This window comes from Callospermophilus lateralis, chromosome 7 (genome assembly GCF_048772815.1).
Source record: "Callospermophilus lateralis isolate mCalLat2 chromosome 7, mCalLat2.hap1, whole genome shotgun sequence".
Classification (NCBI taxonomy): domain Eukaryota; kingdom Metazoa; phylum Chordata; class Mammalia; order Rodentia; family Sciuridae; genus Callospermophilus; species Callospermophilus lateralis.
Genome location: NC_135311.1, coordinates 22,662,831 through 22,688,939, shown reverse-complemented (window position 1 = coordinate 22,688,939; position 26,109 = coordinate 22,662,831). Strand labels below are relative to the sequence as shown.

The 26,109-nt window shown below is 36.4% G+C and overlaps 1 protein-coding gene across 1 annotated transcript; it reads right to left on the bottom strand.

The window, feature by feature from the left end:
- Positions 1-16,872: 16,872 nt before the first annotated feature.
- LOC143404097 (vomeronasal type-1 receptor 90-like) lies at positions 16,873-17,787 on the bottom strand. The gene has a single exon (XM_076862426.1). The coding sequence runs from the start codon at positions 17,785-17,787 to the stop codon at positions 16,873-16,875; it is 915 nt and encodes a 304-aa protein (XP_076718541.1).
- Between the last annotated feature and the right edge of the window lie 8,322 nt (positions 17,788-26,109).

The following is a 26,109-nucleotide window of genomic DNA, read 5'->3' as shown; positions in this document are numbered from 1 at the left end:
CTAATATTACTATAAACTTTTCCTTTGTAATTTTCATATAAATCCAATTTAATTTCATAGGAAATTGGAAGTACATTAAGCATTTTTAAAAAATCAAATGAACATGCTGGTAGTTTTCCATCCATGGCTCCAAACACCTAAGAACACAATTCATAATATTTGGTGAAAGAATATTTGTGTTCATTAGTCCTTTTTTGTTTTAGTTACTAAAAAAAAACTTTTTAATTGCTATTATATTGAAAATGTCTAAATCTGATTTTGTTTAGAGGAACATCTTAGCTCAGTCAAATCCCATTCTGTCCTGGTAACAGTACCTAGTATTTAGATTTTTTTTCCCAAACTTAGTTTTTCGTGTCTTTAGCATGAATAAATAAATGTGAACCTATCTTCTTTTCTTGTCACTAAGTCACAAAGAATAAAATGAGACAAAAGCACTTCCTGTTGATCAGGAAAGCAGGACTTGAATCTTTCATCCCTACATCAATCAGGGAGAAGGACTCTCCTGCAGGATTGCTTGGGTTTTCTAGTACTGACAGCTTGGGGTCCTTGAAGAAGCACCTCTAGGGCTTCCTGTTTCTTGACATTAAAAGAACACAGAAAGGCAGCAGAATACAACAGACACCAGAATGGCAATATGTAAATCAATGGTTGTGCAACTGATGTGATTCTGCAATCTGTATATGGGGTAAAAATGGGAGCTCATATCCCACTTGAATCAAAGTGTGAAATATGATATATCAAGAACTATGTAATGTTTTGAACAACCTACAATAAAAATTAATTAAAAAAAAAGAACACTTTCTGTTCTAGTGGCTTTTCTCAAGAGACATTTAAAATAGTGGTAATGTAAATAGCATTGCTCTAAGTGTGAATCCTGAGCTGTACTCTATAACCCTGACAATTTACAAAAAGCAGCTGATAATTCTCACCTCTATTTCTCACAAATAGCTGCCACTCATTGCTGAAGACTTGTTCAGGATTTTGCTCATCATATTACTGGAGTTTGTGTATCTCACAGCAGATGTGCCCACATGATTGACTTCTGGTGGGCGATGGTTTTGCCTTCCCTGAGGAGCCAGGCATCTCTCCTTGTGCTCATCATAGATTTATGGCACAAGTAGTGCCACAAGGTAGAAAGTGCTGCCTACATGGACCTCAGCTCCAAACCTACTTGCTCAAAGCAGACTGGTCACACCTCCTAGATACTTTTGTCAATTTTTACAAAAACTTAGTGAATAGAAGGGGAGAATGGCAGGATTTGGCATCAGTGGTGAAGCTGAGGTTTGTGATGACAGTCCAAAGCATATGAGTCTGCACACATATAAATAAGTGGTGAGTAAATATTATTTATCTGCCATCTCATTTCAAAGAGAGAAGCAAGATGATGCTCACACTGCAGAGGAGAGAACAGATGTGTGCTCCCTTCACACCTTCACCCTGAAATCTGCCCACCATGAAGATCCTAAGACCCCAAACTTGCAGTGCAGTCTTCAGCAGGGTGTCCTCCTCCTGTAATTCTCTCTCCTCTGTCCTGACCTCCAGCTCATGGCCACTTCTTCCTGAGCAGTTCTCACTAGTGTGAGGGAACATGCATGATGCTGCATGCATCATACAGCTACCCAGGATTTGGTGATTGCAGGTTGGCACACTGTCTGACATGACTGCTTACCTGATCCGAATATTAAAGGGAGTTTTAACCCTGAGGGGTCCCCAGTCTTCACTATGAGCTCTAACAAATGAAAGTTCTGAAATTTTTGGATATTTCTTTTTTTTTTTTTCATGTGTGATCTGTTTTTTTCATTTACTCACTTAGCCTTTCCTTCCTCTTACCAGATGTGGATTCTTCAGATGTGACCTATTTTAGAAATTCATGTTAGATTCACTGTGATTGACACATCCTTAAAACACAGAATATCAAGTCTGGGAGCAGCACAAGAGGGCCACTTTGGCATCACCTCTAAGACCCTCATTTGAGTACTGTTTCTAAGATCGCCTGACTAATGGCAGAGAGCTCATGCTCTGTCCTCTGATCTCCTAGGGTGTGCCGTGCCAGGCTTGAGGGTGATGAATCACAGCTGGGAAGGGACATGCCATGGGATTTCTCTTAGGTCATCTTTATGAATTGTTCACATTCTCCAGGATGCTCTGATGCTTTCTAGCAATCATTGTACATCAGCATGGACAATACTATAGAACTTGCTTTACAATTCCAGTAAGATATATTTACATATTTTAATCATACATACTCCATGTGCAGCATTTACTGATATGATTGTTTGTGGTTAAAAACTGGAGATAATAGGATGATTAGAAAAGTATTTTCTGGGTTTTCTACAGGCACTACATGGAGAAAGAATTGTTATGTTTAAGAATATATCAAATTGTTGGGGCTGGGGTAGAGGCTCAGGGGTAGAGGCTCAGTGGTAGAGCACTTGCTTAGCACATACGAGTGCTGGGTTTGATCCTCTGCACCACATAAAAATAAAATAAAGATATTGTGTCCAACTACAACTAAAAACCACAAATATTTTTAAAAATTGTATATTAAATGCGTACATCAGGAAACAGTCTAAGATTTTCCTGTTCCCAATACAGAAATTCACTTTTAAAAAACAATTTTCCACTTATTTTAAGGCAATGAACAAACAAATCCATGAATTTCTGAATATGATTGCAAACTCATGGCACAGGACACTACTGATTTTCATTACTCCTGTTTGCAGAACTGCAGATATTTGATCACACTGAACTTAATGTCATCCGAAGGTCTTGAGACACAGGTGATTAAAATATTTCATTCAATGAGTGTTATATTCCTTGGTTCTTATAAGGTTCAAATGTCTGAAATGAATTAAAGCAGATCCTGTATGTTACAGGAATTATGTGATAGAATGCAATTTTTTTGGTTTTGTTTCATAATACACTTTTTGTTGTTTTTGAAAGAAGACAATTTAAAAACATTTTTTCTATTTTTTTTTTTTTTTTTTTGGTACGAGGGATTAAAGCCAGGGCTAGTGTTAACAACTGAGAAACATACCCAACTATTTTTATTTTTATTTTTATTTTTTATTTTGAGGCAGAGTCTCACAATTTGCTTAGAACTATGCTACATTACTGAAACTGGCTTTAACTGGTGATCCTACTGTCTTAGACTCCTGTGCCTGGCCTAGAACAATTTTTAGAAGTTATATAACACATGTTATTATGGATCCATTTAAACTTATACTATAAAGTGCCCATAGATACTTGACTTATGTAAAACAAATTTGTTAAGAATGGGCAAATGCCATTTATATGTACATAGATGTCACAAAATAAGACAGCTGTATTCTAGTGATCCAGTATGATCCATAAAAGCTGGGACTCGTGTAGATATAGATTCCCAACTTTCTTTTTTCTGGACTTATCATGGGAGACAACTCCCAAACCCTGAATGAGTGAATGGAAAAATTTTTATTTTACCTAATCATTACTTGGTAGAAAAATTATCATTTTCTAGTGGTGGTAGAGAGTTTTCATTTTCCACAAATAGTGCATGTTGGCACTCATGCCTTGAAGCTGAAAAAGTTTATCACACAGAAGCCAAGAACACAAAGACTTTCTATATCAATAATAAGAAAGAGAATTAGATAGATGGTGGGTAAGGAGTGCAAAAAACTTTTAACAGAGCAAAGTTTTATAGCAAATAGAGCGATGAGGCTATAATGATGACTTATAAAATTCAAAATAACCAGAGAAGAGTTTGCAGGTTTCCGACATAAAAATGATAACAAATTGAGAAGATGGAAATTCCCCTGATTTGATCAAAGCACAATCTACACACATCTTGGATTATAATGCTAGGTCTCATATATAAGTACAAAGAGCAGATTCCAATTAAAAATTAAAATAAAGAATCAACACTTTGATGTTTTAACCTAGTTTCTACAGATTTTTAAATGATAGCTCATGTTCACATATAAATATTTTATATTTCTGCTTTCTCTTTTATCTTGGGTTATATATAGATCTACATGTACTACAAAGACATTTGGCCACACATGCATGATTTTTGGTGACTGTTATTTTTCAATATATGGCTGGAAATGATTTAAAATACATACCTACTACTATTTCAAACACTTGAATTAAAGCACAAACATGCCTTGTATAGAAAAACTTCCATTGGTAGATTAACATCAAATTTTCTGTATCAAATTTATGCTTAGATGTCTGAACTGAAAAAATGCTTACTTCTTTGAGATGATAATCAAGACTTTTTTGAAGATCCATTCTTCAGGCTTTCTTCAAATGATTTCTTTAATGAGAACCTTACAATGAAAGAACTTGGAATCTATTTTAACTGTGACTTTAGTTACCATACTAATTACAGTTGCCTTAGTAGAAAACATTAGAATATGTTCCTACTAATATTTGGTAGCTGGAATTGGCTCACTTATTATAGTTATTCTGGTGGTGATAATAATGGGTATGTAAGATGTATAGCTATACTGGGAATTCAAACACAGTCCTAAAATGCCACCAAAGATATTTCTACACACATTTTTAAAATGTCCTAACATGGAAAAATCTTGAGGTAGCCACAGAGATAGACATTATTAAAATTAATAATGAATTACATATCCCAAGTCATATAAATGAGGAACTGCATAATTAAAACACATTGGCCAATATTTCTAGAAGTCATTATATGTCAGAAACATTTACATATTTGGTACTTCATCTTCTTGCACACACAATACCTTTAGAATTCACATAATAGGAATGCCCAGGTTTCATAGATGAGATGATCACAATTCACCATCAAGGATGACTCAAGGTAATGCTTGAAATCAATGGAAGATAACAGATACAAATTCAAACAATTTGTCATACAGTGTGTAATTCTCAACGTTGGCTCAGTTGATGTATTAAAGATGTAAGGTCTGGTAATAAACCAGTATAAAATTATTGCACCAAAATAACATTTCATAGTTTAAAACTACTCCATTGAGATTCTTTTCTTGAGAGAGATGGTATTCTCTACTATTATGCAATCCTCCTATTTGAATTCACCAAAATTGTTGCATATTCAATATGCACTTGGGACTTCATTGAGAAGAGAAAGATGAAAAACCAATAAAGACACTACTCCAGAAGACTTCAAGATAAGATTATAATGGAGAATTTTTTTAATAATATATAGTAGGTCTGAATGGATAGGAAAGCTGATGTACAGTGGGAACTCAACAATTGTTATGCAATTCAGATGTAATTTGGTAATAATAGAAAATATGACACTTGGCAGGTGTCAGAAAACTTTTGAGTGCTGAAGTGGGAAAAGGGTGTGTTAGGGTGAATCCACACATTTTCTGATGGTAATAGGAAAGGCTGAGATTCATGATGGTGATATTACTTGAATAAAGACTTTTTCTTCATTGCTTCTGAAGATATATACTCTGTGATTCCTTGCCTAAAAGATGAAAAAGACCAACCAACTCTATGATTTTTGTTTTTACCATAAGAAATGCGTTTTTCTCTGCAAAAAAATTTGGGATCTTGGCCAACTCCATCCTTCTCTTCCACATCTCCACATTCCTCCTCCAGCACAGGCTCAAGCCCACTGACCTGATCATAGGTCTCTTGGCCCTAATCCACATGGGGATGATGATAATTTTAGGGTACTTAGTTACAAGTGTCTTTGTGTCTCAGGATTTTGGGGATTACATCAAGTGTCAATCAGTTATCTACGTGCACAGGTTTCTGAGGGGCTTCTCCATTTGTGCCACCTGCCTGCTGAGTGTCCTCCAGGCCATCATCCTCAGCCCCAGAAGCTCTGCTTGGCCAAGTTCAAACATAAATCCCACAGCAGACCCTGTGTGTCCTTGTTTTCCTATGGGCTTTCTACATGTCCTTGAGTGCTCACTTCTCATTGTCTTCTACTGCCATTCCCAATGTGATTGCACATGGCCATGTATTTATTACTCAATCCTGCACAATTTTACCCATGAGTTACCTCATCAGGCATTTATTTTCTGTATTAGGTGTATTCTGGGATTTCTTTCTTATAGGACCCATGGCCCTCTCAAGTGCGTACATGGTGGCTTTCTTGTGTAGACACCAGAGGCACTTCCAGCACCTTCAAAGCACCAGTCTTTCTCCAAAAGCATCCCCTGTACAGAGGGCCACCTGGACCATCCTGTTACTCATGAGTTTCTTTGTGCTCATGTACTGTTTGGACAGCATCTTCTCCTCCTCAAGATCTATGTGGAAAGATGACCATGTTAGCTTTTATGTCCAGATGACGGTGGCCAATGGCTATGCCACAGCCAGTCCTTTGCTGCTAATCTGCACTAAAAATGAATTATTAACTTCTTAAAATCATTTTGGTTAAGATAGCAAAAATTTAAGTACTGATGATAGATAAGTTCTCCTAATGTGCCAATACACTGGCTTCCAAACAATAAATCATGTCATACAATAGATGTTCTCTGGATTATGTGAATATGGAGATATACATTTTTTTGTTAAATCTGTTAGAGACATGTGAATAACAAATGTGTCACAGAAATGCCAATACTTTACCTCTTTGAGATAACACAAATGTCCAACATATCTGCCTGGTGTCAGCAAAAGATTCTTCTTTAAAATTTTTTATTATTAGTTGTTCAAAACATTACATAGTTCTTGACATATCATATTTCATACATTTGATTCAAGTGGGTTATGAACTCCCATTTTTACCCCATATAAACATTGCAGAATCACATCGGTTACACATTCACGTTTTTACATACTGCCAAACTAGTGTCTGTTGTGTTCTGTTGCCTTTCCTATCCTCTACTATCCCCCCTCGCCTCCCCTCCCTTCCCATCTTGTCTCTGTACCCCATCTATAGTAATTATTTCTCCCCCTTGTTTTTTTCCCTTTCCCCTCACTTCCACTTATATGTAATTTTGTATAACAATGAGGGTCTCCTTCCATTTCCATGTATTTTCCCTTCTCTCTCCCTTTCCCTCCTACCTCTTGTCCCTGTTTAATGTTAATCTTTTTCTCATGCTCTTCCTCTCTGCTCTGTTTTTAGTTGCTCTCCTTATATCAAAGAAGATATTTGGCATTTGTTTTTTAGGGAATGGCTAGCTTCACTTAGCATAATCTGCTCTAATTCCATCCATTTCCCTGAAAATTCCATGATTTTGTCATTAGCAAAAGATTCTTATGAGGAAGGTGTGCATTAGCCACTATAAACACATGGAGAGTGTATATTATGTTTTAGTAAGTGCTTTAAATGAGCTGTATTTTTCCCAACTAAATATGTCAATATTTACTGCCATGAATTACCACCGGAACCACCAATTGTTCTTTTACTGATCTGCTAAAAAGAATGGAATGTAGGTATTTAAGATATCATATATAAACCGGTTCTCATAATAGCATTATTATCAATAACCCATGATGGAAGCAACTCAGTGTCCAAAAGCATATAAAAGTATAAGCAAAATATGGCCTCAGCATATTATGGGATATTATTCAATCTGAACAAGAACAACAAAAATTGCATGAGACAGTAATTCACAAACCTTTAATGTAGAAGGTAGAACTGAGCTTAGAAACACATACAGACAGAAAATAGATTCGCAGTTACCAGGACCTGAGGAAAGGTGTCATTGAGGATTTCTTATTTGATAGCAGGGAAGGGACGGATGGAAAGATTTTAGTGAAAGACAGCAAAAACAGAATAGAGGAATCAGTTTGAGTACTTCTACTGCACAGTAGAAGTTTACTGGGTTTACTGGTGAAGCCTATTAAACTTTTGAAAAATTAATACAAATACTTATCAATCTTTTCCAAAGCATAAAATAGTAGGGCATATTTCCTGATTTATTCCATAAGTCTATATTTTTCTGATACCAAAGACATTGGTAACATCATTATATATTTGTCAAAACCCATAGAATATTCAAAACCAAGACTACTATAAACTATCGACTTTGAGGGATAAAACTGTACCAAAAAGAATTTGACTTATAAATGCAAGGGTGGTACAACATAAAAAAATCAGTAAATGTAATACATCATATTAACATAGAAAATAAAAATCTCAATGATAATTTCAGTTGATATGAAAAAGGTATTTGACAAAATTGAAGACTTGTTAATTTTTTTCTTAAGAATTACAAAAACTAGGTAAAGAAGGGAACCTTCTCAAAAAGATAAAGCAGGTTTATGAAAAAACCACAGCTAACATTATTCTAAATAGGGAAATATTAAAACTGTTTGCTCTCATATCCAGAACAGGAGAGGTATTCCCTCTTTTACCTCTGCTGTTCTACAGATCCAATGAGATCTCTACCAAAATCCAAATTGTGCTTTTTTTTTTTTTCAGAAATGACAAAGCTGATCATCAAATTCAAACCAAATGGCAAAGGGCCACAAATACCACAAATAAAATGTTTTTGAAAGAAAGTCAGAGAACTCATACTTCCTGATCTCAAAACTTACTATAAAGTTATAGTAATCAAAACAATATGGTACTTGCAGAAGGACACACACATACACCAATGGAAATGGGACATAATGCAAACATAAACCCATGCATCTGTGGCGAATTGCTGAGTCTCCTCCAAGCCATTATCCTCAGCCCCAGAAGTTCCTGCTTTGCAAATTTCCAACGTAAGTCCCCACATCAGAGCCTATGTTCCCTGGTTTTCCTGTGGGTTTTCTACATGTCCTTGAGTGCTCATTTCTCAATCTCTACTGTTGACAACTCCACAGTAAACATGCATGGTCTTATATTTATTACTCAATCCTGCACAGTTTTACTCATGAGTTGCTTGCTCAGGCATTATTTTTTTACATTGGGCATATTCAGTGACATGTCTTTTATAGGGCTCATGGCCCTCTCATGTGGATACATAGTGACCCTCTTGTGCAGGCATAAAAGGCAGTACCAGCATCTCCAGTGTAATAACCTGTCTTCAGCTGCATCCCCTGAACAAAGAGTCACCCAGACCATTCTGCTGCTCATGGGTTTCTTTTTGTTCATGTACTGTTTGGACTGCATGGTCTCCTCCTCAAGAATTCTACAAAACAATGACCAATAGGTCATGGTATCCAGGTCATTGTGGCCATGTGGCTATGCCACAATCAGTCCTTTATTGGTGATCAGTACTGAGAAACAATTTATGAACTCTTTAAAATCATTATGGAGGAGTATGCTAAGTGTTTAACTTTGAGTGATGGACTGGTTGTGTTAATGAGACTTTGAACAGTTTTATAATTATGAAAAATTGTATGTGCATTCTAGGTTAAAGAAATTAATCATGGCTTTATAGTTTTATAAGATAAATTGATTTACTTTGATACACACAGATGGAAAATATGTAATAGATAATTTAGTCATTTACCTATAAAATGACACAAAATTGCTATGTTTCTGCTTGATTTCAGCAAGGGACACCTGAGAGGTTGTTCTTAAATTCATAGCTTGGGTTAACCCATTCTGGTATATACATAAAAGTGTACAATATTTTTATAAGTTAATAGTCTCAGTGATCCGTATTTTGCCTAATAAAATATGGTAACATTTCTCACCATAAATTAACATATGACCCATTAACTGTACTTCTCTGTTTACAGCAGAAAAAAAATAAAAATATGATTTGTATACTTATGCTCATAGTAACATCATTTACAATAGCCAATGTTTAAAACAACACAATGTGCATAAGTAGATGAATCTAGAATCAAAATCTGGCCTGAAATTTATTGGCTTTCAATAGCAAAAAAAAAAAAAAAAAAAAAAAATCAAGGCACACCATTCACTACAGAAGAAACTTCAAGACCCTGTAGCAAGTAAAATGTGTTGCAAAAGAAAAAATATTGTCATAATCTACTTTGAGAAGATAGAGTTAGATTCTTCTCATTTATAGTGTCAGAGGACAGACTGGCAGGTTTCAAAGACTCAGAAAAAAAGACAATGGTGAATTTGTTTTATTAGATAGAGTTAGATTTTGAAAGAAAAAAAGGCACTGGGAATGGCTGATGGTTACAATTCCATAATAAAAGAAATGCACTAATTGTTAAAAGTATTACTCATATGTAGGGGCTGGGGATATGGCTCAAGTGAGTAGCTCACTCACCTGGCATGCGTGAGGCACTTGGTTCAATCTTCAGCACCACGTAAAAATAAAATAAAGATATTGTGTCTGCCTAAAGCCAAAAACATAAATTTTTTTAAAAAAATATTACTCATATGCCATATGTACTTTCCATAATAAAAATATAAATTAAGAAAGAGACTCCAGATGTTGCTCAGTGGTAAAGCATCCCAGTGTTCAATTCCAAGTACTAAATGTTTCAAATGTGAAAAAAAAATTAAGCATGAAAAATAATCAAATGCATAGAAATAAACTTAACAAAGGAAGTGGAAGACTTTAACACTGAAAACTATATTATATTATGTTGAGAGAAATTAAAGCAGTTACAAATAATTGGGAAAACATCCCATGTTCATGGATTGATAGAAACAATAGGTTAAAATATCCACACTACTCATAGCAGTCTACAGATTCAATAAAATTCCCATCAAAATTCCAGTAGGATAATTTACAGAAATAGAAAAACAATCCTAATCTCTATATAAAGCTAAAATCACCCAACTAGTATTTGAATGTGTCCTCTCCACATTTAAGGTATTGCCAATATAATAGTATTAGGAGGTGGGTCTTCTAAGAAGTGATCAGGCCATGCAGGCTTCAATAGAACAAAGCAGAAGGCATTACACTTCCTGGTTGCAACATGTATTCCATACATATAGTAAATAAATCATTCTGATTCTGGAATAAGAATAAACATTCAGACTAATGAAACAGAAGGAAAAATGCATAAATGTGTTCATACATACACAATCACTCTTTCACAAGATGCCAAGAATGTATAATGGGAAAGTAAAGCCTTTTACACTTCTTTTATCTACTCAACAGACAGTGCTGGGGAAACTTTATATCCACATACAGAAGAAATTAAAAAAAAAATTTTTCTAACATCATTCTAAGCACAAATTCAGAACAGATTAAAGATTGAAATGTGGCACCTGAATCTACAACACTCCTAGAAGAAAATATAGTAGATACATTTACCAATCTCTCTTTATCCTTTCACCCCCAATGTGTTAGATACACTAATTACTCTGATTTTATAATTACAAAATATATCCATGTATCAAAATATTACACTACACATAAATAGTTGTCAATATTATCTGTCAATTCAAAATTTATTTTATTTTTTATATTACATTCATTTATTTGTTTATTTAGTGCTGGGGCTCAAACCAAGGTTATGCACATGCTAAGCAATCCCTCTATCACTGATATACTCTCAACTCAATCCAATTTTTTTAATCTAAGAAAAAATTTTAAAAAGAAACAAAAGAGCTATGGTGGTATACTTGTAATCCTAGTGACTTCAGAGTCTGTTGCAGGAGGTTCAAGACCAGCCTCAGCCACTTAGCAAGACCCTGTCTCAAAATAAAGATTAAAAAAGACTGGGGCGGGGACTGGGGTTGTGGCTCAGTGGTATGGTACAGTGCTCACCTAGAATGTGCAGGGTGCTGGATTCAATCCTCATTACCACATAAAAGTAAAATAAACGTATTGTGTACAACTACAACTAAAAAAAAACTAGTTTTTTTTTTTTAAAGACTGGGGATGTGGCTCAGTGGTAGAGTAACCCTGGGTTAAATCCTGGTACTGCAAATAATAATATATATACATACATATAATATAATAAAAATAACAATTATAATAATTCAGAATACATAGGAAATTCCTAAAACTTAATGGCAGAAACCTAATAACTTATTTGAAAATGGGCAAAGACAGATAGCAGATGATCCATGGCAATCATTAGGCATGTGACCTTGAGAAAAGTACTTCATTTCCCTATTCTCAGTCTTCTCATTGTTATGATATAACCAGAGTAATTAACCTAAGCATTACCTATCGTTATAAATTTTATTGTGTTATCATCTAGATTAATTGCATTCATATGTGTAATATACTAAAAAAAAGATAAGTGCTTTTTTAAATACTAATTATTCTCCTGTTGATTCTCAAATTCTCAAAAGCCTACCTTGTATGTGAGGGTCAGCTGAAGAGATCACAGAGCCAAATCACGACTCTAAGTTGGTGGATTCAGCCACATGTGGTAGTGCACACCTGTAAATCCATCACTTCTGGAGGCTGAGAAGAAGGATTCCAAGTTAGAAGCCACACTGAGCAACTTCTTGAGACTCTGTCTCAAAATGAAAAGTAATTGGTTGGGAATGTAATTCAATGGTTAAGTGTTCCCTGGGTTCAATCACCAGTACCAAACAAAAACATACACACACAAACACACACACACACACACACACACACACACACACACACACACACACTAGCTTTGTCTATGCTCTTCTTCTCAAGAGAAAATTTCATGGTTTATCTGTAAATCCAGTGTTGAGAAAGGTGTTCTTGTAATCCACTTCTTTTTGATCTTGGTGTTTACTTTTGTGCCTTAAATAAGAATTTGTTCCTTGTCTACATTTTTTTTTAATATTTTCCTTTGCTTTCCCCTGACTGGGGGATCTCAGAAATAAGTATTGAAGGAATGAACTCAGGAATAAATTAGGTTTTTTCCATAAAAAAGTGGGCAAAGAACCTGATTAGACATTTATCACAAAGAAGGCATATAACTGGCCCAAATAGTAATAAAATGCTATCAATTTCTCATCAAGGAAATGTAAAACAAAACTAAAAGTAATATACCATAACCCTTATTTAATCATTACATATTACATATGTAAGATTACATAAAATCTTCACATATTTTAACCTCATCTTCTACCCAATAGATACAATTGTAATTTGTTAATAAACCAATAAAAAACCCCCACAATGTGACATCATTTCATACTTGTTATATTATGACCAGAAAACAAACAAACAAACAAACAAAACTAAAGATGATGACTGTTGAGAAAATGGTAGATAAATTGTGATCTTTTTATATTATTAGCAGGGATATAAAATGGTACAGCATGTATGAAAATCAGTATGAAACTGGCATTAAAAAAATAAAGTGGGCCAGGCATGGTGGTCCACACTTGTAATCCCAGCAGCTCAGGAGAATGAGGCAGGATGATAGCAAGTTTGAGGCCAGCCTCAGCAACTTAGAGAGACCCTAAGCACCTTAATGAGATGCTGTCTCAAAATAAAAACTAAAAGGGGCTACAAATGTGGCTCAGTGGTTAAGTGCTCCTGGTTTCAATCCTTGGTACTAAAAAAAAAAAAATTTAAAGTAGAATTAACATGTTCCTGCAATCCACCTGCTCAGCATATGTACAAGTAAACTACAATCAGTATCCCTATGAGATATTAGAACTCCCTGTTTAAGACAGATAACAAGAGCCAAAATACCCAAATATCTTATGTCCACAGACAGATAGTGGTTAAATAATTCTTTATATTTGGACTTTCAGATAGTTCAGGAAGACATGGTATGTCATTTGTTATGTATAGTGAAGGAAATCTAGAGGACGATTGTTTGTTGTCTTAAAAGGCACTCTGTTATGCCAGGTTGGTTTGTAACTTCTCTCTCATCTTCTATTTGTGTCTGTGTAGATCATCTAGGTTGGCTTAAGTCAGGTCCAGATGTGCCAGGAGTCAGACAGTGACTTGCACTGGGATAACCACCCACCCAGACTAGGATCCTCTCTCCTCTGGATTCCCTTCTATAGTTTCTGGTGTTAAAGGTCCTAACACCTGTTTGTCTGGTCAGAAGAATATGGTTTCTATTATCACTGTCAGGCCAGTTCATGGGAAAGATAAAAGTGCATAACAGGAAATAAATGGGAAATAAACTCACTCAGGAAAACTCTCTCAGATTTTGACACCAGAGAGTCTTTTAAAAAGCCTAAATATTCATTATCTAAATATTTAATATCTATGTTTATTACACATGTGGTTATAAAATATTTGAAATAGTATTGATCATGTTTTTTTCTCATCAACATCTACAGAACATAGGCTTTGAGTGTTCTATAATGTAAAATTCTCCACCCATATATAGCTAATTAAAATCCAGGTAATTCTTGAGAGTAAATTTTCATTTCCTATTTTCCTGCTTTGAATCAGTAACATCAGATATTTGAGTCATGTGTAAGTTAAACTTGAAATCCCAGTGAGCTTTAAGGAAAGCTTTTATTGACACTGTATCCAAGCTATATCCTCTCTTACTTGTCACCCACCCTACTCTCATCTTTTATATCCCTCTTGAAGTTGCCTGCCACTTCCCATGGCCCATCTGCTGTTTATCTAATCAGCTGTTGAAAATTATGTGAACTGTCCCACTCCACCAGATATCTGTCCCACCCAAAAGGTGAATACCTGGTATCTGGGCTATCACAGGGGAACACAAAATTCCATTTGCTTTATAATCTGGTTTTAAATAATTCTTTATATTTGGACTTTCAGATTATAACTATTCTTGTAAATATTTCTAAATATTTAAATTAATGTTTATCTTAATTTATCCAGAAGTTAGAACAGGAGTCCTTCATACTAATTATCCTGCCTTACAATATGCAGAAAGAAATATTCACATCATTCATGTTAAGAAACAAGATTCTCAAATGCATGTGACATAGATAATAGATTGTTAAAAAAGCATTTTTTCTGTGTGCATTCTATGTTACTATTAATATTCTGCTATAAAAATAAGAATTCAAATATTATTTTATTATTTTTAGATGGAAATACCAATATTCAGCATTGTAATCTGTTAAAAAGATATAGCATGCTATTAAAAAGGTATAGCAATGATTGGAACTCTCATATTCTGGTATTCAAAGCATGTATAAAATAGTTAAAAAATGATTTGGGGGCACACTGGGAATTGAACACAGGGGCACTCCACGACTGAGCCACATCCCCAGACATTGTTATTTTTTATGTAGAGATAAGATCTTGGTAAGTTGCTTAGCACCTCGCTTTTGCTGAGGCTGGCTTTCAACACACAATCCTCCTGCCTCAGGTTCCTGAGTCACTTGGATTGCAGGTATGATCCCTACACCTGGACAGCTTAACTTTTTTATTTAATATGATCTACCTGTAATTCCAGTAACTCATCAGGCTCAGGCATGAGGCTCACAAGTTGAAAGGCAGCCTCAACAAATTAGTGAGGCCCTAAGGAACTCAGGGAGATCTTGTCTCTATAAAGAAAATAATATTAAAAATGTTTGGGGATGTGGTCAATAATTAAGCACCTATATGATCTATAGCTTTTTATAGCATCTTATAGATTTTGCAAGAATATAGATAATTAAATTTCTTATCCTGTGTCATTCTCTGCTACTATGATTATTAAATTATATCTAGAGTACAAAGATAGTCATAATTTTACTTTATGGAACTTTTAAGATTTTTTTCAAACCTTATACATTGCCACAGTTTGAACATCAATTATTACAATGATACTTACATTTTATGAACATATATGGACACGTTGTATAAGTATTTAATTAGTTATTATTTGTAAAGGTGTTAGGATCTCTCCATTTCAATTTGTTTTGAATAGGTTTCTTGAGGTATAACTCAAATAAACTGTGCCTATTATGACATACAAATTAACAAATATATAAAACATGTAAAAGTATAATCACAATAATCCTCCAAATATTTTTGGTGAATCTTTCCAGTGCATTCTCCCTGCTCTTCTTGGCCTCTTGAGCTGTCCCCAGGACAGGTCCCCATTCCAGTTATGCTAGGGTAGTGGGACAGGTTGCTGAGAAACTAAAGAAAATGTAAGAGATGTGTCTATTGAAATATGCTCATGGGGATGGCCAAGGGTGAAGGGCTGGATAAGCAGTGCTTCTATCCGTCAGGGCACTTCACCTGCAAGTCCACTGATAGGCACCTCGTGAGCAGAATTTACCCTCCACACTACAAAAATAAAAAGAAGTCTTTTATAGGTCAGTGCATTAGTCAGTGTTCTCTAGAGAAACAGAATCAACAGGAAGTATAACTATAAAAGCGAGGCTTATTAGGTTGGCTCATGCAACCAGAAACTAAGTAGTCCACAATGGCTGCCTGCAGGCTGGAGAGCCAGAGGAACCAGTAGCTGTGCAGTCTAAGAAGCTGAAGCCCCAGAACAAGAAGGATCAATAGTGCTATTCTAATCTGAGACTGGAGGCTTCTGGAGAATTTGTTTTGGAAGAGTGAAGAAGGGAGAGTTTCATATCCTCTGATGATAACAGGAGCATTAAGAACCCACTCAAGAAGAATTGAGCTTGTATCTGCTACTTGTACTGGGATCAGTTGGCCTGTTCCACTGGGACCAGTAATTCTGGGACCAGTAATTCTGGTCATATGTACAAGAAAGTGGTTTCTGCAGGTGATACCAGTTTTCTCTGCCTTCCAGTATGCATGGGAGCCAGCCAGTGTCTTTCAAGATGATATTGATCTGGATATTTCACAACAGGTTCATTTTCATCATTCCCTTGACTTGGGGATGTCTCTTTTTGGGGACATGGTGTTTTAATGTCTTCCTATTTTTTCAAGATGGTCATCCAAGAAAATACAGTGGTGTGCTTATTCTTTACAGTCTGATACTGCATGAGAACATCAGATCTTATGAGTATGATTGGAATTAGAAGATCGCATTTCTTTCAGAGAGTGATAGTGTTTAAACCTATGATCCACTTGTCAGTTACTTACATAAAAATACATGCATATGAGAAGACATATGAGAACTTCATAAATTTCAGTGACTTAACAGAAAGTGAAAATATTTACTTATACTAAAATAAAAAATCCACTACTGAATAATTAAGCATTTGCCATCCTTACCCTACAGGGTTGTTAAGAACCTCATCATTTGTTTCTTGGTGCTGATTAGCACCAAAGGACTCAGTGTGGCATAGCCATTGCCCACCAGCATCTGGACACAATGACGAACTGGATCATTGTTCCATGACATTGCAGAAGAGGAGGAGACAGCAAAGTCCAAAAAGTACATGACCACAAAAAGACCCATGAGCAGCAGGATGGTCCTGGTGGCCCTCTGTTCTGGGGATGCTTTTGGAGACAGGCTGGTATTGTGAAGGTGCTGGCACTGCCTCTTATGCCTGCACAAGAGGGTCACCATGTACCCACTGGAGAGCGCCATGAGTCCTATAAGGAAGACATCCTGGAAGGTCACAAGGGAGAAATACATATACCTGAACAAGTAATTTGTAGACAAAAGAGAGCAGGACTTAGTAACAAACATGAGACTGTGTGTGGTGACATTGGGAGTGGCAACAATAGAGATCAAGAAGCGACCACTGATGAGCATATTAAAGACCCACAAGAAGGAAAAGCAGCAGAGGCTCTGAGGTGAGGAGTTACACTTGAACTTTGTCAAGCAGCAGCTTCTGGGGCTGAGGGTGACAGCCTGGAGGACACTCAGCAGGCAGGTAGTATAAAAGGACAGGCCCCTCATCAGCCTGTACAAGTAAATAACTGACTTACATATTATGTCATCCCTTAAACCCTGAGACCCCAAAGTGTCTGCAGTTATGAACCCCACGGTCAGCAGCATCACTAGGTGGACAAGAGCTAAGTGACCAATGGTCAGGTCAGTGGGCTTGGGCCTGTGCTGGAGAGGAAATGTGGGGATGTGGGAGAGAAGCAGAGCAGTGTTGGCTATGATCCCAACGCTGATTTCACAGAAAAACACGGTGCTCAGGTGAGGAAAGCTGGGAGCTTCACTCTTCCTAGTCATCCTCACGAAGAAGCAGCAGTTGGTGAGAATCTGAGAGAAACATATTTACCATGAGTGTCACCATCCTCATCAATCCTTCCTACACTATGGTCATCAGCAAAATGTGTGGGTTCATCCTGAGGCAGTCTTTCTCCCTGCAGAACCCAAGTCAATCCCACACCCTCCTGAGGCTTCAGAACTCTCTCTCCCCTGCCCTCCAGGACAGACTCACAGCTGGATAGACACACACACTGCCGGACCCCACAGCATCTCCACACCACCATGTTAGACTTTTCAAATGTAAGCAGAATGTCTCTTCCTCTCTACAAACCTGATAAAGTCCTCAGTTCAAAGCAATAGCTCTAAATATGGGATTGAATTTGAGTGACAAAATTGTATCAGCGAGGGGGCTGGGGATGTGGCTCAAGCGGTAGCACGCTCGCCTGGCATGTGTGCGGCCCGGGTTCGATCCTCAGCACCACATGTTGTGTCTGCCAAACACTAAAAATAAATAAATAAATATTAAAATTCTCTCTCTCTCTCTCTCTCTCTCTCTCTCTCTCTCTCTAAAAATAATTGTATCAGCGTGGAAATAAGATCCTCTTGGGCAATGGCTGCCAAGAGGGTAGCCATGCAAACACTTGTATTATGTGAGGGTCTTCTTTGTTCTGGTTAATGGCTAGAATATGATTTATTGGTAGAGCACAAATGTGTCTAAGGAGCGTCTGAAGTCACAAACTATGACTTTACATAATCAATCTGATGCTATTAAATTCAGGACTTGAGGGGTCAACTAACACATCTGGACCCTTAATATTATTTGAAAATATGGGTGATCACAATAATTGCTTCTTGTAGCTATTGTCTGTGTGATTGTATCAAATATCAAGCAATGCCCAGGATACTAATACCAACCATTATTGTTATTATCAGATAGTCCTCCATATATGACTTGAGAGTTTTAAAATATTTCCAGCTCTTTTATAGCTTGAAAAATCAAAGAAAAATTAATATTAAAGTAGCATACTTTTAATAATCCCTAAATGTTGGACACATGCATATTACAAAGTCATTTCTTGGAATTATCATAAGTAACTCTAAGTATTAAATATTTTAGAAACTCAAAACAGAAAACCCTAGTCTTAGCAGAATGCAGTTATCAATTATTATCAGAAACACACTGTAGGCTTTTTTTTCAGCAGGTCAGAGGCATATGCAATCATAGTGGTAAACACAGACGTATTTTAATGGACTGGGATAATTCTTTTCTAAGGATTTAGTTAGTGGTTTCCCATGGGAGTCCAAGTTTTCAAGTCTTTCAAAAGCAAGAAACAATATCTCTGCAGAGTTATGAAAATTTAGTATAAAAGTTATACTAGTCATTTAGTGAGCTTTGTTCTACTGTGACTAAAAGACTTGCCAAGAACAATTTTAGAGAAGAAGATTATTTGGGGGTTCATGGGGTTTTGGGGGTTTTTAGAGTTCTCAGTTCACAGATGGGCAGCTCCATTCTTCAAAGCCTGAGATGAGACAGGAGATTATGGTGGAAGAGCGTGGCAGAGAGAAGTGGCTCACAAAATGATCAGGAAGCAAAGAGAGACTCCATTTGTCAGATACAAAATATACACCCCCAATCATGACCCACTTCCTCCAGCCACACCTCACCACCCTCAGTTTATACTCAACTAATCCCATAAAGGGATTGAAAGTGAATGCACTGATTGGATTTAGGCTCTCATAACCCAAATACTTTTTCTGTAAATCTTCTTGCCTTGCATCACACATGAGCTTTTGGAGGACACCTCAAATCCAAACTACACATTTTAGAACTTGGGGGTGCTCACCATGTTGAATAATGTTCTGCACCATGCAGCTGTTTGCTTTAACTGAAGCCTGTATTCATCCATAAGATGAGGGAGAGAACATGGGAAAATAGGTTCCTGTCATGTATTAGCACAGATTTATTTTCTGAAACTAAACATGTGAGTATGCACTGTTTTCACAGCCAAACAGAGATGCAGTTCTTCAATTACTGAGGGAAAGCTGCACTGTTCAGGTACCACAGATGTGGCTGCAAGTAAAACTTCAGAGGTGGATGGACACTAGGTCTCAACAATTTGAAAATTTTGTTTTTTAAAATAGATACTTCATAATAAAAATTAGAAAAAGTTTGGTTTCTAACATATTAATCAAGTAAATTTATCTATTTACACACTCAGATAATTAAGCTTCATACCTCTGATATGCCAAGTAGAGACATCAAAAATACTCATTCTGAGTTTTACAAGTCACAGGCTGTCATGAAGTTATAGACTGTCTTTAAGCACACAGCAGTAAATGGTCTTCTTAATCTTTCATTTATTTATAAACAATATACACCCACTCTCTACACATCTATTGCATTTAAGTTACAAAATATATCCAGATAATATTTCAAAGGAGTAGGATCAATGAATGAGCAAAACTTTTCACATCATATCCTAAAAGAATAATATGAGATAAATCCTGCTGTCAACTTGAACTCTCAAGTTATTCCCATGAAATTCAGGCTTCCCTTGAAAACTATTTTGAAAAATTGAGTCTTAAAACTATATGACCTTATAAACAGGTGAGGTGGCCTGTTTGAAAAATCCATAATCTGAGGAGATGGGACTACATAATTCTCAGATTTACTAAGGGACTGGAGTCCTACAAACATAAATGGATGAGCATAGACAGATGTATGCAGATGCTGCACAAGCTGTCATGAGGTAAGGATGTCACTACCTGAATCCAGTAAATCTTCTTTGAGGCAGAAAAGAAGATCTCCTTTCACCATGCCATGAATCCAGGAAAGTGACCCCGTCAGGTGCATCCACCAGCCACCCCTGATGTTAGCTTGCAAGGAGCCTCCCCCAAAAAGACCATGAAAACTATCGCCAAGCATTGCTCTCTCCAAATTTATATACCACACCTATATTAGTGAAGCCCATGCTCCAGGTATCATTGTTATACCTGTATGTAATTACTAAAAGAAAGGTAGATAGACATTCTGAACATTGTATTAGACAATCTTTTTTCCTGTAGAATATCAATATGTTATGACAACAAGCTAAAAGAAATCTGCCGTGTCTTTTCCTATGTATGCCTCATCCCACTCACACTGGGGGAGACTGCACAGTTCAGGGGGTCAGGGGACAGGACAGATACTCTCCACAAAGAGCAGGATAATATAGGGGCTCTTACAAATGACAATTCCAAAATGGAGCTGACTCACCTAATGATCCAAGTACAAGAATGTTGTCGTGCACATGGGAGAAGTCCAGTTGCTTTCAGACAGACTGGAGGAAGATCAATAAGGAGATAAATCACAGGGAAAGTAACATGGAGAAAAATCTCTAAAATAGCTCACAGTTGTAAGCCCACAACAAAAAAGAAAAAGGAAAAGCCATATGAGCAGTGATGTGAAAAAACAATATGTAAATGGAATAACAAAATTCAGAGAAAAGTCTACACATAAGCTGTCAATATACTATACTCAGGTTGAAGGACCTTGTCATTCATGGTGAAAGCTGGCCAACCCATAGGAGAGACAGAACACCATTAACATTCCTACTAATACCTGAATCCTTAAAGCATTCACTTCAGACATTGTTTGATTTTGCAATTACTAAGACCAAAGGCAATCCTGAGGTATATGCTGTCATCAAGTTGACCAGAGATAAGTGAAAAATGCTCATGTTGGTGCTCCTGAGCCAGCACTCAGGAGAAATTGGGAGTACATTGGAAGAAAGAAAGTCCTCAGCAAATCCCCCTGTGAGTGTGGGTATGTATGGTTATGTCAGTGACCTGATGAGAGGGTAAGGAAAGGAAGGGAGGAAGGAATTGTACTTTTGTCCATGACATGAGGATAATCTACATATTTCTCAAGATGCATGTGAGGCATGATGATTTATGACTGGCCTTTAGCCAGGTGACTTAGGTACCTGAGAGAGCACAGCTTGGCTTGATATCACTACACCATAGTAGCTGACTTTACCATGATTGCCATTAATATTGTTCTTTTTTATAAACAAAGGTAAAAATAGGGGAAAATTTCCAGGAAATGAGAGTGACCACGCACACTGGAGTGAGTTAGATCTGGAAGTACGCTGGTCAACACACCCCAATTTTTGGCAGAATTTGAGCTGGAAAAAAAACAAAGGGAACTGGGGGAGACTGATGAAACCGGGGGAAAGCAATATCATCACCAACTCAACAGCTGGTGCTAAGGATGACACAGCCACAAGGTACCCACCAAAAAAATCCTTACCATAATTGAGGTTTCCATCATTATTATAACCTATAAGCTTCTCTTCTAGTCAACAAGAGCTTTACAGAGACTGTCAGCAGGATCTCTGTAGAGAGCTTATTGTGGGTCAAAGATTCCTTTGTTGTAAAGGCCAGGTTTCTCCTTGTAATAACTAGGTCTGTAATCAAGCTTCTTATTGTGCAAAGGTTACTATTTTTGTTTTTCTTGGAAAAAAAACTTGTGAAACATCTGTCTGACCTAAAATATGAGACAAAGAGTTACTTTTTTATTGAAGTTAACTTTATTTCATTTATGTATTTTTGTGTGGTGCTCAGGATCAAAACAGAACCTCACATGTGCTAGGCAACTGCTCTACCACTGAACTACAAGTCCAGCTCATGAAAGTAACAGTTAGGTACCCACCAACTGTCATGTATTTACCACACTGATTAAAGAAAATTCTAAAGAATCTTCACATCATGGGTCCAGAGATTCTTAGCATTAGCTCCTCTGAATCACTGCTGCTTAACTAAAATTGCTTCCTAAAATTCCTCAGATGTCCAGACTCATGTGTTCTACATCAAGGGTACAGCATTTGTGAAATTCATGAGGTCAGGGAGGATGAACTAGAAAATCTGAGGACTATGTGAAAGCAAGAATGGTATCCATTTTCCCCAAAACTCATTCCCCATACATGCACACACAAAAGTAAGAATTATATACTCTGTGTTGCAAATTAAAATATTTTTAAAGTATAGTTTAGATTGCTTGCTTATACATGGGTATCTACAGTGTCAATATTTTACACCTAATTTAAGAAAACTATCAAGAATGGGTAATTACTATTGCAAAGGAAAGAAGCACAAAAGACCCAGAGCTGCTTTCTCCACAACATGAACTGTCAGCACTCAAAAACACTAAGTGTCCTCTGTGAGAAGCTCTCTCTGATCAACCCAATAATGCAACAAAGACAGCATCATGTTCTCACTAAATGACTTTCCTCTTCCTTTTCCATCATATTCTTTGTGTTTTATTACCAAGAAAACTAGATTTATTCACATTTATCTTAAGTACTTATAAGTACTTATCAGGAGGTGAGCAGCAACAAAAATCTAACACAAAAACATGAGTTCAGGGAAGAGGAGAACATTTTGTTATAACTGGGCACATGTGTAATTCCAGCAACTCTGGAGGCTGAAACAGCTTAATCACAAGGTTTAGGGCAGCCTGGGCAATTTAGTGAGATCATGCCTAAAAAATAAAAAGGTCTGAGGATGTAGCACAGGTGAATAAAATTATCTTTATTTTATTTATTTTTATGCGGTACTGAGGATCAAACCCAGTGCCTTGAATGTGCTCAACAAGTGCTATATCTATGCCCAGTTCTGTCAAATACATTTATAATCAATGAATAAAATTAATACAAATTTTGTTTTAAAAATTTACCCTCATGAATGGGTTTGTCATATCCACTATAAATAAAATTATAAGAGGTATTTTTAAATATATGGTCAAAAAATATATGGACAGCCTTCATCCTCACCAAATTCTGATAAATTATATTCTCAGCCCTTTTCTACCAAGGCAAAGAAAATTTCTACCATCATTGGTTCTTTTATTTATGATGTAATTACAGTCCAACTTTCATTATCACTTGATAAGACATGGCCCAGTGGAGAGAGCTCATTTGACGTAGTGTCTCCTCTAATGTAATGTTTGTTGAATTTTGTAGGAGTGCAAGAAAGGTTTTTGTGAGAAAATGCTGGTTCATATTTTGTATGAATGAGCATATTCAAACTCTTTCAAAGGTGGTACTTTGAATGAAGAATCTCTCTTCAAACTAAATTTTTTTAATTAACTTTATTTTATTTATTTATTTTTACGTGGTACTGATGATCAAACCCAGTTCCTTAAATGTGCTCTACCACTGAGCTACCACATGCATTTTAAAAATTCTTTTTAATAACTCAAATTACAGATCACTTATTTTTAAAAGCTTTAATAGATCACAAAGAAGCTAAAAGAAAAATTGAGTATATTTAGCAAAAACTCATAGCAAAATTCTGTAAAATGAAAGGAGAATAACATGTTCCTTGAGAAATGATATTAAGTGAACAAAAGTCATTATATTCCAGGAAAGGAATGTATAATTGACATCAATTATAGGATTTCATATCTAAATTTATTAATAGCATTTTATATTAAAAACTACTAATTTTATGAGTCACTAAATTAAAACAATAAGAATGCTAGCAAGAAATTCTTCCATAGAGTGAAAGGAAAACAGCCCTGGAGATGCAGATGGTGATTGGAGGTGGCTGCTGATCCAAACCTGAAATCTGACTGGGAGACCCCTGGTTCAGGCCCTGCCTGCCCCCTGATATGTATCTGGAACAGAGAGGCACTTACCAGATGGTTTGCAGAGGATGCAATGACCTCAGCAAACCAGCATAGCTCATTTCTCTACAGGAAGATAATTTTAGTGCCTCTATAAGTGTGATAAGATCTCCCTGGGAGGAGAGAACCATGGTGTGCCATGTGGGACATTTACATGTTTCTTAATTTTCCTTTATTCTTTCCGGGATGCTGGTACTCAGGGGAGAGCTGTGCTCAAAACTTTCCCTAAGTTCCCCTGACACAAAAGCATGTAACACCTGAAGGGTCAGATCATGTAGTCAACAGCAATTTAATTGCTTTGATACCAACTTTAAATTAGTGTGAACTTATTTCAGATTTTGTAATTCCTGTACTCTGGAGAGATTCCTGGCACCTGAGCCCTCCCAGTGGCTCTGAGGGTCCTCTCCCTGCAATGTATGACAGCCATTTTCTTCTTTAAGAACTGTCACATACAGCACCTGGTTTCTGAGTACTACAGGGTCCTGTGTTCCATGGTTTCCAAGTTCTCAACTTCAGGTTTCAAGATGCCAATCAAATTTCAATGATGAGCTGGGCATGGTGGTGCACACCTGTAATCCCAGCAGCTTGGATGGCTGAGACAGAAAGATTGTGAGTTCAAAGCCATCCTCAGCAAACTAGGGAGTCTGTGAACAACTCAGTGAGATCCTGTCTCAAAACAAAAACAAATACTAAAAAGGGGGTGGGAATGTGGCTCAGTGGTTAAGAAGTGTCCCTTGGTTCAATCCTTGGAATCAAAAGCAAAGAAAGAAAGAAAAGAAAAGAGGATTTAATAAGAAATAAGACAGCATTATGAGTTTCTTGGTATAAACTCAACTAATCTGTATAGACATTATGCTCTCAATTTTAAAAGTTAATAAAAACTCCATACTAAAATGAATCAAACTATAGAAAATTTGAGGCAGAGCTAGTGCATGGTGGTTGAGGTAAGCCGAGGCACATTCTTTCCTGGATAACAGTACTCAGGGGAGAGCTATGCAAACTTACCAAGCCTGATGAAGGAAATCTGAAGAAGTCTATGTAGAACAAAGAAAACCATGTCTCAGTGAAATTGGGGAAAACACTAAGGAATCAGTTTATCAGAGGCAGCATGCACTGTCCTTGGGCAAAACCAATATAAAATTCTGTTTTCAATGTAACTTATAAAATTTATATGAAAATGATTAGATATGTGACCAAGGGGGACCCTTTGATCTCTAATCAAAATGAAGTACCATCATTATAAGGAGACCTACTGATATCCCTGATACTGGAATTAGAAGATGATCCTTTAAATTAGCTATTATCAATATGCATCAACATGCAAAACACCAAAGAATGAATGTTCTCTCCCATATGTGGATGCTAACACACAATTGGGGAGGGGGAGCGGCGGTATAGAAGTTCAGTGAGTTTGAAAAAGGGGAATGGAGGGGAAAAAATAAAATGGAAATAGGAAAGACAGTGGAATGAATAAGACATATGTTTTCTCTGTTTATATACGAATACATGACCAGTGAAACTCCACATCATGTACAGTCACAAGAATGAGATCCTAATTAGAATAAGATCTACTCCATGTTTGTATGAACATATCAAAATGAACTCTACTGCCATGTATAAATAAAAAGAACAAATTTTAAAAATTAAATTTCATACAGATATAATATGTAAAAATT

What these genes read in the sequence shown, in the direction of transcription:
- LOC143404097 (XM_076862426.1), bottom strand. Translation starts at nt 17,787, where the DNA reads ATGACTAGGAAGAGTGAAGCTCCCAGCTTTCCTCACCTGAGCACCGTG.